At 44.1% G+C, this 14,854-nt stretch overlaps 1 protein-coding gene across 7 annotated transcripts in view; it reads right to left on the bottom strand.

Moving 5' to 3' along the window:
- Positions 1–1,053: 1,053 nt before the first annotated feature.
- The window catches only part of RHCE (Rh blood group CcEe antigens), a 45,747-nt gene continuing 31,946 nt past the window's right edge, over positions 1,054–14,854 (bottom strand). For all 7 annotated transcript variants that reach the window (XM_069971716.1, XM_069971715.1, XM_069971721.1 and 4 more), the window contains 5 exons: positions 7,250–7,387; positions 4,466–4,593; positions 3,458–3,537; positions 3,122–3,195; positions 1,054–2,158 (listed from right to left, as the gene is read on the bottom strand). In XM_069971716.1, the coding sequence (XP_069827817.1) occupies positions 2,132–2,158; positions 3,122–3,195; positions 3,458–3,537; positions 4,466–4,593; positions 7,250–7,387 (447 nt within the window). In that variant the 3' untranslated portion in view covers positions 1,054–2,131. The remainder of the gene's footprint in view (positions 2,159–3,121; positions 3,196–3,457; positions 3,538–4,465; positions 4,594–7,249; positions 7,388–14,854) is intronic.

Genomic DNA, 14,854 nt, shown 5'->3' with positions numbered 1-14,854 from the left:
CTTAAAGTGGTACTCCAGCCAAAATATTTTACTTTAAACTCAACTGGTGTCAGAAAGTTATATATTTGTAATTTACTTCTATTTAAAAATCTCCAGTCTTCCAGTACTTATCAGCTGCTGTATGTCCTGCCGGAAGTGGTGTCTTCTTTCTAGTCTTAGGGTACTATTACACGGACAGATAATCGGCCCGATTCGGACGATTATTGTTCCATGTAATAAATACAACGATCAGCCAATGACAACTATCATCGGCTGATCGTTGATATAGGTTCTGACCTATTTTTGTCGGGCGCCGACCACGCACCGTTACATATAATAGCAGTGCGCGGGCGGGGACTAACGATATACATTACCCATCCACGTTCCAGGGCTGCTGCTGCGGTCGTCTTCTCCCCGGGTCCCGCGCGCTGTAACGTCAGAGTGGCCTGTCAGCTGACAGGCCGCCCGGCCAATCACAGGCCGCGGCGGTCCCGGCCTGTGATTGGCTGAATGGCCTGTCAGCTGACAGGCCACTCTGACGTAAGAGCGCTCGGGACCCGGGGAGAAGACGACCGCAGCAGCAGCCCTGGAACGTGGATGGGTAATGTATATAGTTATGCAAAGGCTGCAAGGACATCGTTTACTGGGCCTATTACACAGCCCGATAATCGTTAAACAAGGGCTGCAAGGACATTGGTAACAATGTCCTTGCAGCCCTTGTTTAACGATTATCGGGCCGTGTAATAGGCCCAGTAAACGAGCGGCGATCTAGCAGATCACTGCTCGTTTACAGGTATTATCGGGCCCTGCTCGGCCCGTGTAATACCACCCTTACACAGTACTCTCTACTGCCAACTCAGACAGGACTACCAATCGAGACAGGAACTGTCCAGAGTAGTACAGGTTTTCTATAGGGATTTGCTGCTGCTCTGGACAGTTCCTGACATGGACAGAGGTGGCAGCAGAGAGCACTGTGTCAGACTGGAGAGAATACACCACTTCATGCAGGACATACAGCAGCTGATAAGTACTGGAAGACTGGAGATTTTTAAAAAGAAGTAAATGACAAATTTATATAACTTTCTGAAACCAGTTGATTTGAAAGAAAAATATTTTTGCCGTTGTACCCCTTTAACATGACCTGACCAGAAAAGTACATACAACAAGTTGATATTTCCATTTTTCTGCAGTTCACTTGTTAGCTTTGCAGTGTAGACTGGGACAGGGCCAGCAGAGGATGGGGATATAATGACAGTTCTATTGTACTGATAGAGGTGTGGATAAGGTGGGACAGCAACACTATATATATATATATATATATATATATATATATATATGCAGAAAAGCCTCTGTATGCGTCCCCTCTGCCACTTTCAGGTCTGTGGAGGGAGGAGGCTGTATTCTCTCATATTCTCTCACTTCCTAGAAACTATTATTTTATTAGATATTCTGACAATTAACTTCCTATACATTGCAGTAAAAAGTGTGTGCCCATAGCATGGCTTCCAATAGGGTAATTTTCAAGAATAATACAGAAAATGTATCTCTCTTCTACAAACTAATATGCGGTGAATGAAACTTTACTTGAACCTGGAAAGTATTTCCTTAATGAACTTATTTAATTAAAATTATTTTATTTTCATTAACCTTACATGTTTTTCTAAGTATGGATAACCCCTTTAAGCAAGGTGAAGCCCAGTCGCACCACTACAGCTCATTAAATGTAGCCGACTCCTAAGCTTTATGCTGCTTAAAGGGAACCTGTCACCCCTGCGCTCAGGATGGAACTCACCTGACCCTCTGATAGAGCCCACCATAGTTACCCACTCAGGCTGGTCCTGACGTTGAGAAATAGTCACCGGCTCGTCTGCGCGTCCAATATGCAAATTAGAAGAGATGAGTCCAATTACCATAGGAAATCACTGAAGTGGGACCGACCTTGGGAACGGGACTGGTGGTGGTGGGGGGGGGGGTAAGTATGGGGGGCTCTATCAGGGGGCATTACCAGCACATCTAAAAGCGCCCTAAGGTAACGTCTACAGAGTGTAGTCCAGATTACAATCGCTGTCATCTGATGCAATTAGGATGATATTTTATAAATAAGTGTAATAACAAGCCGATATAATAGCTGTGGAATCATCTGGTGTCCTTGTCAGATATGAGAGTCAACATGAGGAAACTGGAAGACAATGAAAAAAACATTGTAGAAATTAGCAGGGAACATATACACAAAACAAGCAGGAATAAAATCAAACACCCCAATAACAGCTAAGAAAAAAACTCTAAGTCTATGTTCTTACTACGGGAATGTGCCGTCATTAAGCAGGAAAAGGCGGACGTCTAATGACGGCACGAATAATGGTCAGCATAAATGACGGCCTGTTCCCGTAGTGGCCTTACGCTGAGTTCACACAGTTTTGCCTGGGATTTTTCTAAACCTCTTGCAAAAAAATTGCACTGTATGATTATCCAAAATGTGGTCAAATTCAATCTGCATAATCACTGTAAAACAGTGCAATTTTAGATATTAGAAAAATCATGGCAAAATCGCACTGTGTGAACACAGCCTCAAGGACTTGTCAGTTGTAATTCACTTTCCAAATTGTTAGGACAAGAAGACATATATTACCATTCGTAAAGCTGTCTGTGCTTCCAGAACAACAAAAAAAATAGTTTCATTTTCTGATGCAAAGTGTCGTAAAGACTTTCCCAAGCTCCTTCAGTGCTGAGGGCTGTAACACTTCCTTGCTCCCCCTCCCATCTTTGATCCTGGTTTGGAGTTCAACTGGACCCCAAAGCAGTTCCTGACATGGACAGAGGTGGCAGCAGAGAGCACTCTGTAAGACTATAAAGAATACCACCCTTCCTGCAGGACATACAGCAGCTGATAAGTACTGGAATACTGAAAGTTATTTTTAAATTAAAGATGTTAAAATATAAATAAATTACAAATCTAAATAACTCTGGTACCATCGGATTTGAAAGAAAAATATTTTCCTAGAGTTCCCCTTTAAGCCACCATGCACATCTGATTGTTGCCCGTTATTGCAGACACTGGTAGATTCAACCCGCACATGTCTTGTTTGTATAGGGGCAAATAATAGGATAATCCCTTCAATGAACTCCTTGTTACATATCTTACCTCCCAGTATGGCTGATCATGAAAGAAGTGCCATTTCTTCGGGGGCCGCAGTAGTTTACATTTGAGCAGAAGACCTGTATTAGAATAAAAAAAAATAAAAAATGTCACCATGGAATACGATGGAGCAGGGGGCTTCTTCTGCTGACAATCTTTTATGTTTATATGACAAGTTTACACAATTCCACTGATGAAGGGAAATAAGAAATTCCCACTTGAATAAAAAAAAAAATATTGAGGTTACGGCAAGGTGCTAGATTGTTCTGAGGATCTACCTGCTGTTTTCAACGTTGACTGGATCATTGAATCCAAATTGTCTAGAATAAATATTGTACTCACCTGTAAGGATTCCACCACCCAGACTTAGCACCAATGTTAGAAGAATACAGCCAACCCCGACTAGTGCCTGGAAGCTTGATCTACGGGAAGAGAGTAGATGAGCTACAGTATCTCAACACCAATTGCAGAGGATCGGAGCAGGTGAGTATGTTTTTTTTTTTTTTTTTTTTTTTGCAGAAATCTATAAACCAGGCAATTTTAAGAAATTTTGTAATTGGGTTTATTAGGCAAATCTGCCATTATCTGCATTCAAAAAGATTTTCCCCAGGTCCTCCCCCCCTCCTCTCTCTCATTCACTGCTCATTATCAGGAAATCTCGTTTTTTTTTTACATCAGTCAGGCCCTGTGCAACCTATGGAGAGGGGAGGGGGGAGGAGGGAGATTAGTCGCCAGCAGAGGACAAAGGATTACACACCGGGACCTGTGTGAAAGACGGTATTCAGAGATCAGAGAGGTCAGTGCTGACTTCAGAGGAGATAGCTGGGTGATGTAGCTGTAAATTAACTCTGTTGTCCTGTTTTGGTGCCTCATCTCCCTCTACCCCTACCCTCTCCATAGAGAACCATGAAGACAGGGGGGAGAGCTTCAAACTGCTTTTTCATGATAAAAATGCATTTTTCGGCTAATAAAGCCAATTACAAAGTTTCTTAAAGTTTCTGCAAAAAAATAAAATAAAACGGCAGTGACACTTTAAAAGGCACTCCTACACCATTGATAAACATGTGTACACCTGGAAAACCACACACACAGTATATCTGTCAGTCTTTTTTCAACCAAAATAAGAAGTGCAACTGACAGAGCAAAATTATAATGGAGAGAGTTGTACGGCTTCTGTGTTTTCAACCCACTCCTGGTTTTGGTTGAAAAAAGACTGACGGAAATACCATGTGTGAACATAGCCTTACCATGTTGTAGCACAACTACCATACCCCAAAAGAGATGACTAACTTTGGTAATTGCATTAGATTTTATAATGAAATCTTATAGGGCTGATAGATATGTACTTACATTCCGATGCCAAAGTCCGCCATTAGGATTATGACTGTATAGGCTATCCCTCCGAGAAGTCCTGGGATTCCAAAAGTGTAGTGAATTCCACATGTATCATGCACTAATGTGATTAAATTCATTGGCTTCTGAAAAACAGCATTATGTACAGATTCACAATAAATGTGTTTAACCCTTTCCCCAGCATACATTCTGGGCCTTAAAGGGGTACTCCAGCGAAAAGCTTTTTCCCAGTAATTGAAACACATTACAAAGTTATAACTTTGTAATATGCTTCAATCACCTATCTGCCTCCCTTCCCTATCTTTTCCCCCCTCAATCCCCCACCAGGAAGTGAAGTAAACTCATTCTTACCCAATTACTGTTGACCCCAGGCTGCTCAGTGGCAGCCATTTTGTGACAATGACATCATCAAGAGGGAGGCGGGCCTAAGCCCTGTTAGGCCAGCCTACCTTTGTCAGATGACTCAGGTTGCTCAGCTCTGATTGGCTGAGCAAGATGTAAGTCATTTTACAGTTTTACAGAGTCAGTTAGACATCACAGGAGACAAAGTGCATCATGGGGAAACCCCAAACCAGGAAGTAAAGAAAAAATGAAGCCACCAACTGAAGCTTCAGGGACCTGCAAACAGCAGGAAATTCAAACGAAGACAGACTCAGGACGGATGGTAAATGTAAAAACTATGTTTGATAGATGTTTTTTTTTTTTTTTATCAGCGCCGGAGTACCCCTTTAATGCCCAAAGAATTTTTTTCCCAATATTGTATTTTTTTACTGTATTGTGCAGGATCAATATTAAAATCATTTTATTTCTTAGGTCATTACAGATGTAGCAAAACCAAATATATTGTATGTATTTTTTTTTTAAGTACCTGAAGGGGTAACTGTATTTGTTTATTGGGGGGGGAGGGGGTTATCACATTACATTTTATTAATTTTTTTTAATTACATTACATTTATTACATCACATCTATTAACTATAACATTAAAAGAGTTTTTTAGTTTCCAATAATAAGAATAAGCCATCAATATCACATTGGTAGGGATCCAAATCCTAGAAGCCCCACTGAAAAGCTAAATGTAATGTAAGGCTGCCCTGTTTAAAAACATTATAAACATCTCATGCTTACCTCTCCGTGCTCCCCCAGTGTCCTGCTGTGGCCTCTCCCGTGTCCCTCACTGACTGCAGCCACCTAACACGTCTCGGGAGTAACAGCCTACTCAGCCAATCACTGACTGAGACAGGACAGCACTGCGATTGGCTAAGCGGGCTGTAAGCGGGCAGTGGCTGCAGTCAGTGAAGGACAATGGAGAGGCCATAACTGGACACAGAGGGAGCACAGAAAGGTAAGCATGAGATGTTTACTATGTTTTTAAACAGGGCAGCATTATATAAGAAACAAATTATAATGCCGGATAACTCCTTTAGCTTACGCTACAGCAGGACACTGAGGGAGCACAGAGAGGTAAGCATGAGTGGGCACAATTATCAAATGCACTCCTGGTGTATCCCATAGGAAAGGTGATTTACCAGGCAGAAATCTACATCTGCTCTGGAGCAAGTACTCTAACCTCTTCCTTATCAGGTACAACAATGAATACTTTTCAGCAATACTGCCTGGTATTGCAGCTGAGTTCCATTCACCTATAGAGATCCTTCCACTACCAAATTTATAGAGCTATGCCTAGTTAAAGGAGAAGTCAGGCGAAATTTTTTTTTTAAAGTATTGTATTGTCCCCCAAAAGTTATACAAATCCCCAATATACACTTATTACAGGAAGTGCACATAAAGTGCTTTTTTCCCTGCACTTACTACTGCATCAAGGCTTCACTGGATAACACGGTGATGTCACTTCCTGGATAACATGGTGATGTCACTTACTGGATAACATGGTGATGTCACTTCCTGGATAACACGGTGAGATCACTTCCTGGATAACATGGTGATATCACGTCCTGGATAACATGGTGATATCACGTCCTGGATAACATGGTGATGTCACGACCCGACTCCTAGAGCTGTGCGGGCTGTGGCTGCTGGAGAGGATGATGGCAGGGGGACACTGAGGGCCACAGGGCACTGGAGGGACAGAGCATCCCTCTGCCATCATCCTCTCCAGTAGCCACAGCCCGCACAGCTCTGGGAGTCGGGTCGTGACATAATCATTTTATCCAGGAAGGGACATCACCATGTTATCCAGGAAGTGACATCACCATGTTATCCAGGAAGTGACATCACCGTGTTATCCAGGAAGTGAAGCCTTGATGCAGTAGTAAGTGCAGGGAAATAAGCACTTTATGTGAATTTCCTGTAATAAGTGTATTCTGGAGATTTGTATAACTTCTGGGGGACAATACAATACTTTAATAAAAATTTTTGCCGGACTTCTCCTTAAGCAATAAAACCAAGCATTACCCAGAGAGCTGCAGAATCTACAGAATCACCTGATTGGTTGGGGTTCTAGGGATCACCCCACCACCAGTGACCTGATATTTTTGGACAATCCTAGTAGGCCTTTGATATTAAAATTCCAGAATGCCACTTAAAGGGAAACTAAAAGCAAGTTAGAAGACTCTAACCTGCTGTTCCCCTTACAGTACAACAGCCGTTTTGCATCTGACCGTGCAGCTCTTATAACCTTTTGTTCTTCTAACCTTCTTGATTTCCTAATAAAGGTGTCGTAGTGTGAGCTGGTGTCGCCTGCTTTCACCTACTGCACATTAGGGTAACTTCTTACATATGATTTCCCACTTTGGAAGGGGAATACTAACCAGAGAGCTTACCTGTAGGTATGTAAAACTAATTGTAGACATTATTCCAGCTATTAGTCCTAGGGTCATTGAAATATACGGATGCTGAACCATATAGGCTATAAATCCAGCCGAAACCCCTCCTGCAAGTATTCCGTTTCGGACAATGATCTAGAACACAAAATGATGAAAAAAAAACAAAAAATGGTTGGTGATCAAACTTCGTATGAATAGAAAAAAAAAACTATGCAATGTCAGTGTGTACCATCATAGTCTGAAAATGTCCATACATATTAGAATACAGGGGGATGTATTTCGTGGGTATACAACGCTCAGCTATCTCCAGCTGCTCCCATAGGGAATGAATGGAGCGGTGGTCACACAGGCGCACTGACATTCCATTCAGTGGGGTGAGCCTGATCCCCATTCTTGAGATTGCAGATCATTATGTCCTATAATCAGATTCCCTATTATGAACATAGGGTATAACTTGTTTTCATGGGACACCCCCTGAGTATGGGGGCCTGTGAAAGCACATTGTGGAAAAAAAGACTGTATCTACAGGATTTAAACATTGTTGATCATTTGTTCCATGAGGATATAAATTGCTGCTAAAGGGATTTGGCAGAGACTTATTCCCTTCTATAAACTTGGGGGAAAAAATACTGGCTTAAAGTGTAGAAAAGAAAAACATGTTGGGAGGGCAAAAACTCTTAATTTTAAAAGGGCCAATTTTCCTGGGTTAAGGGCCGAACTTCAGGGCATAGACTGGGAGCGGCTACTATCACATACTGATACAGCTAATAAATGGGAAATCTTCAAATCCACATTAAATAACTGTACTGCCAAATATATTCCTATGGGGAACAAATATAAACGGTTAAAATCCAATCCCACATGGCGACAACCGAGGTTAGAAGGGCTATAAATGAGAAAAAAAGGGGCATTTAAAAAATACAAATCAGAGGGGTCAGCTTTAGCCTTTAAACATTACAAAGAAGTCAACAAAACCTGTAAAAATCTAATAAAAGCAGCAAAAATTCACAATGAAAGGCAGGTAGCTATAGATGTAACTCAATGTAACCAAAGCTCCAGGGCCTGATGGATTACACCCCAGAGTTGTTAGGGAACTCAGTTCTGTAATTTCTCTACCCTTGTATGAAATATTCTGTGATTCTTTGCTTACTGGTATTGTGCCGAGGGACTGGCGTAAGGCAAATGTAGTGCCGATCTTCAAAAAGGGCTCTCGAACTTCCCCAGGTAAGTATAGACCTGTAAGCTTAACGTCCATTGTGGGGAAACTATTTAACGGGCTTATAAGGGACTACATCCAGGAATATGTAGTGGCTAATAGTATTATAAGTGATAACCAGCATGGTTTTACTAAGGACAGAAGCTGTCAAACCAACCTAATATGTTTCTATGAAGAGGTAAGTAGAAGCCTGGATGGCGGCGTGGCTGTGGATATCGTGTACCTGGATTTTGCAAAAGCGTTTGACACAGTTCCTCATGGACGTCTGATGGGTAAGTTAAAGTCTATCGGTTTGGATTAGTTTAATGTGGAACTGGTTTGAAAACTGTTTTAAAAATCGTACCCAGAGAGTGGTGGTCAATGATTCCTACTCCGAATGGTCCCCGGTAATAAGTGGTGTACCCCAAGGGTCAGTACTGGGCCCTCTTCTGTTTAACTTGTTTATTAATGATATTGAGAATGGAATTAACAGCAATGTTTCTATCTTTGCAGATGACACCAAGCTTTGTAGTACAGTACAGTCTATGGAGGATGTGCAGATGTTACAGGATGTGTAGTACAGTCCAGTCTATGGAGGATGTGCAGATGCTACAGGCTGTGTAGTACAGTACAGTCTATGGAAGATGTGCAGATGTTACAGGCTTTGTAGTACAGTACAGTCTATGGAAGATGTGCAGATGTTACAGGCTTTGTAGTACAGTACAGTCTATGGAAGATGTGCAGATGCTACAGGCTGTGTAGTACAGTACAGTCTATGGAAGATGTGCAGATGTTACAGGATGTGTAGTACAGTACAGTCTATGGAAGATGTGCAGATGTTACAAGCTTTGTAGTACAGTACAGTCTATGGAGGATGTGCAGATGCTACAGGATGTGTAGTACAGTACAGTCTATGGAGGATGTGCAGATGCTACAGGCTGTGTAGTACAGTACAGTCTATGGAGGATGTGCAGATGCTACAGGATGTGTAGTACAGTACAGTCTATGGAAGATGTGCAGATGTTACAGGCTTTGTAGTACAGTACAGTCTATGGAGGATGTGCAGATGCTACAGGATGTGTAGTACAGTACAGTCTATGGAGGATGTGCAGATGCTACAGGCTGTGTAGTACAGTACAGTCTATGGAAGATGTGCAGATGTTACAGGCTTTGTAGTACAGTACAGTCTATGGAAGATGTGCAGATGTTACAAGCTTTGTAGTACAGTACAGTCTATGGAGGATGTGCAGATGTTACAGGATGTGTAGTACAGTACAGTCTATGGAAGATGTGCAGATGTTACAGGCTTTGTAGTACAGTACAGTCTATGGAAGATGTGCAGATGTTACAGGCTTTGTAGTACAGTACAGTCTATGGAGGATGTGCAGATGTTACAGGCTTTGTAGTACAGTACAGTCTATGGAGGATGTGCAGATGTTACAGGATGTGTAGTACAGTACAGTCTATGGAAGATGTGCAGATGTTACAGGCTTTGTAGTACAGTACAGTCTATGGAAGATGTGCAGATGTTACAGGCTTTGTAGTACAGTACAGTCTATGGAGGATGTGCAGATGTTACAGGCTGTGTAGTACAGTACAGTCTATGGAGGATGTGCAGATCTTACAGGATGACTTAGACACACTGAGTGTTTGGGCGTCCACTTGGCAAATGAGGCTCAATGTGGATAAATGTAAAGTTATGCACCTGGGTACTAATAACCCGCATGCATCATATGTCCTGGGGGGAGTTACTCTGGGAGAGTCGCTGATGGAGAAGGATCTGGGTGTACTTGTAGATAATAGACTACAGAACAGCACACAATGTCAGTCAGCTGCTTCTAAGGCCAGCAGGATATTGTCATGCATTAAAACAGGCATGGACTCTCGGGACAGGGATATAATATTACCGCTTTATAAAGCTTTGGTGCGACCCCCTCTGGAGTATGCCGTCCAGTTTTGGAACCCGATTCATAAAAAGGATGTTCTAGAGCTGGAGAGGGTACAAAGACGGCAACTAAACTAATAAGGGGAATGGAGCATCTTAGTTATGAGGAGAGATTAAAAGAATTACATTTGTTTAGTCTGGAGAAGAGACCTTTAAGGGGAGATATGCAGGGCCGGACTGGGACTTAAAATCAGCCCTGGCAATCAGACCCCAGCAGCCCACATACCATATCATGGATAGCGATGTAAAATATGCGCTGTAGCAAATTCTGCTTCATTTAGCCGTGTCCCCACTACTCCCTTAAACATGTGAACCCACCACCAGCACCTAAAAACAATGCTATAACATAATCTGCTGTGGATTTGATGTGGCATATTTATGCATTTATTTTAACTGATTAAATCAGAAGCATCAAAACCGCAATGGATTAGGTATGAACGTTCCCTTAAAGGGAACCTGTGAGGTCTATACCAGGTACACAGCTGTAGATCCCAGCGTACAGGTCAGGGACCGGACCTTTAGTCCATTGTAAACTATTATAATCATTCTTTTCATTACCAGCTGAAGTGTCAGAGAGGCGGAGCTGAGTCACAGCAGCACCCTCTGCCCCCGCCCCTTCCTGCTCTGACTGATGGACGTATAGGGTGCTGCTGCTGCGGTTGCCGTTGTGAAACTTTAGTCGGTAATGAAAAGGACAATTATAAAAGTTTACACTGGACTAAAGGTCCTGTCACTATTGTCTGCTGAGATCTACAGCCCTAGACCAGGTATGGACCTCACAGATTCCCTTTAAAGGAGAAAAACATAGCCACTTTCTTCCAGAAACAGTGCCACACTCTTCTTCAGTTTGTGTGAGGTATTGCAGCTCAATTCCATTGAAGTGAATGGAGTGAAGTTGTAATACCTTTACATAACCTGAGGACAGGATGGTGCTGTTTTTGGACAAAAGTTACTATATTTTTTAAATCTCTTTTATCCTGACTATGTCTGCACTCCATATAATGGCGGTATAAGCAGTAAGGTTTTAATTATTAAAATGTGTCTGCTGGTTGTGATCTCATGTGTAATCAAAGCTTAAAAATAAGCTGCTAGATAGATATTTCCTACTGGATATCTATCTTCTATCTATCTATTTATCTCCTGTCTGTCTATCTATCTATCTAGAATTTTCTGTGCATGATAATACTGTCATAGTTAATAACACCAGTAAGCAAATATTATCACCACACTGTACACATTACTGCCATACTGTTACTAAGCAAACCCAGCAATATTGCCAATACTACCAGTATATAAGTAACAAATAATATCACCACACCATGAGCACGGCCATTATCACCACATAATGAATAATACCGTTACACTGTGACTGAATACAATCCACTATATACAACACTAATATTACCAATAATACGAGTAATACCATCACACCATGCCCACTACCCTCAGCATACGGTGACTGGATAATACCACTATACCATCACACCATGCCCACTACTCCCACCATACAGTGACTGGATAATACCACTATACCATCACACCATGCCCACTACCCTCAGCATACGGTGACTGGATAATACCACTATACCATCACACCATGCCCACTACTCCCACCATACAGTGACTGGATAATACCACTATACCATCACACCATGCCCACTACCCTCAGCATACAGTGGCTGGATAATACCACTATACTGGCACCAAATAACAGCCACTATATAAAGACCAATATTCACCCAGAACAGTGACCATAGAACACAGGTGTCACACTCCAGCTGTTACAGAACTACAAATCCCATCATGCCTGGTCAGCTAAAGCATGACGGGAATTGTAGTTTTGTAACACCTGGAGGGCCGGAGTGTGACACCCCTGATACAGAAGTAGATCCCAGTTGTATAATGGTCCTGCAGACCTTAAAAGTGATGATTACAATTACATCCTGTCACTCACAGTAGGCGTCTTCTCTGCATGAAGAGACGTCCACTTTTCCTTTTCTTCTCCATCTGGCTCCGGCCATCATGAAGGCTTCTCTGGCCAGGACTCCTCTCCACGGGATCTGTCAGACAGACATTTTAGGCTTCTTGCTTCAGCAACATCCTCATCTATACATCCCCCCCAAATAGAATAGCCCCCCCCCTCCACTGCACATCCTTCCATATAGAACAGCCCCCCTGCTGTACATCCCCCATATAGAATAGCTCCTCCTTGCATCCCCCATATAGAATAGCCCCCCGTGCATCCCCCCATATAGAATAGCCCCTCCTTGCATCCCCCATATAGAATAGCCCCCCGTGCATCCCCCCATATAGAATAGCCCCTCCTTGCATCCCCCATATAGAATAGCCCCCGTGCATCCCCCCATATACAATACCCCCCCTGCATCTCCCCTATAGAATACCCCCTCCTTGCATCCCCTCCCTATAGAATACCCCCTCCTTGCATCCCCCCTATAGAATACCCCTCCTTGCATCCCCCATATAGAATACCCCCCCTGCATCCCTCCATATAGAATACCCCCTCCTTGCATCCCCCCTATAGAATACCCCCTCCTTGCATCCCCCATATAGAATAGCCCCCGTGCATCCCCCCATATAGAATAGCCCCTCCTTGCATCCCCCATATAGAATACCCCCTCCTTGCATCCCCCCATATAGAATACCCCCTCCTTGCATCCCCCCATATAGAATACCCCCTCCTTGCATCCCCCATATAGAATACCCCCTCCTTGCATCCCCCCATATAGAATACCCCCTCCTTGCATCCCCCCATATAGAATACCCCCTCCTTGCATCCCTCCATATAGAATACCCCCTCCTTGCATCCCCCCTATAGAATACCCCCTCCTTGCATCCCCCATATAGAATAGCCCCCGTGCATCCCCCCATATAGAATAGCCCCTCCTTGCATCCCCCATATAGAATACCCCCTCCTTGCATCCCCCCATATAGAATACCCCCTCCTTGCATCCCCCCATATAGAATACCCCCTCCTTGCATCCCCCATATAGAATACCCCCTCCTTGCATCCCCCCATATAGAATACCCCCTCCTTGCATCCCCCCATATAGAATACCCCCTCCTTGCATCCCCCCATATAGAATACCCCTCCTTGCATCCCCCATATAGAATACCCCCCCCTGCATCCCTCCATATAGAATACCCCCTCCTTGCATCCCCCATATAGAATACCCCCTCCTTGCATCCCCCCATATAGAATACCCCCTTCTCCTTGCATCCCACCCATATAGAATAGAATACCCCCCCCCCCCATCTTCCCATATAGAATACCCCCCCCCCCATGGCCACTAGTGAAAGAGGTAAAAAAAAAACACACATTCTCACCTTTCACCTCGCTCCCCAGCAGCTTCTTCTTCCCGGATGTTCGGTCCACAGCTCTTCTCCCCGGTGCAGAGCGGAGGCAGCTCCTCTCCTGTTTCTGCTCCCAGGTCCTCAGCGGTGCGTCAGGGAAGTGACGTCAGCCGCTGGGGACCTGGCAGAGGTGCCCGCAGACGTGCCTGCGCGCGGCACGTCTGCGGCCCCGGGCCGGCCCTGACACCTTCCAGATGCCGGAGGGGGCTGAAGACCAGCCCTCCCGCTCTCCGGCCCAGCCCGCTCCTTACTGGCAGTGCCGGGGGCCAATGGCTCCCTGGCTCTGTCAGTCAGAGCGCGGCTGCTGCAGACTGTGAGCGTTCAAGATGAACGCTCACAGTTAAAGGGCCAGGGCGCCGGCCCTCTGCACAGGCTGAATGAATAGCGCAGCGGCCGGCTGCGCTATTCTTGCAGCCACTGCTGAGGGCCGGTGCACATGGGGGCCAGGACCGGCGGCCCCCGGATTGGTAATACCGGCAGCCCAGCGGGCATTTGCCCGCTTTGCCAGATTACCAATCCGGGCCTGGAGATATGATTAACTTATTTACATATATAAATGGCCCCTACAAGAGATATGGGGAAAACATGTTCCAGGTAAAACCCCCTCAAAGGACAAGAGGGCACTGACTCCGCCTGGAGAAAAAAAGGTTCAATCTCCGGAGAAAAAAAGGTTCAATCTCCGGAGGCGACAAGTCTTCTTTACCATGAGAACTGTGATCTGTGGAACAGTCACCACAGGATCTGGTCACAGCAAAAACAGTAGAGGGCTTCAAAACCGGCCTAGACAAGTTTTTAGACCAAAATAATATAAATGCATATGTATAGGACCTATCACCCCTCCCCCTTCCCTGTATCCATCCCCTCCTTGGTTGAACTTGATGGACATGTGTCTTTTTTCAACCGTATTAACTATGTAACTATGTAACATGGAGGAGCATGTGACCATGCCCCGCCCCAGTGTCCTCCATAGAAATATACAGGTTCAGTGGTGGACACTGGGGACAGGGCACCGCCACATGCTCCTCCTTGTTGGCCATCTTATGGACAGACTCAACACACAGCAGGACAGCACAGCCAACCTCTTTTAAGA

The sequence above is a fragment of the Dendropsophus ebraccatus genome, chromosome 5, assembly GCF_027789765.1.
Source record: "Dendropsophus ebraccatus isolate aDenEbr1 chromosome 5, aDenEbr1.pat, whole genome shotgun sequence".
NCBI lineage: Eukaryota > Metazoa > Chordata > Amphibia > Anura > Hylidae > Dendropsophus > Dendropsophus ebraccatus.
Note: the sequence above shows the minus strand (reverse complement) of the source record. Positions and strands in the feature narration are given on the sequence as shown.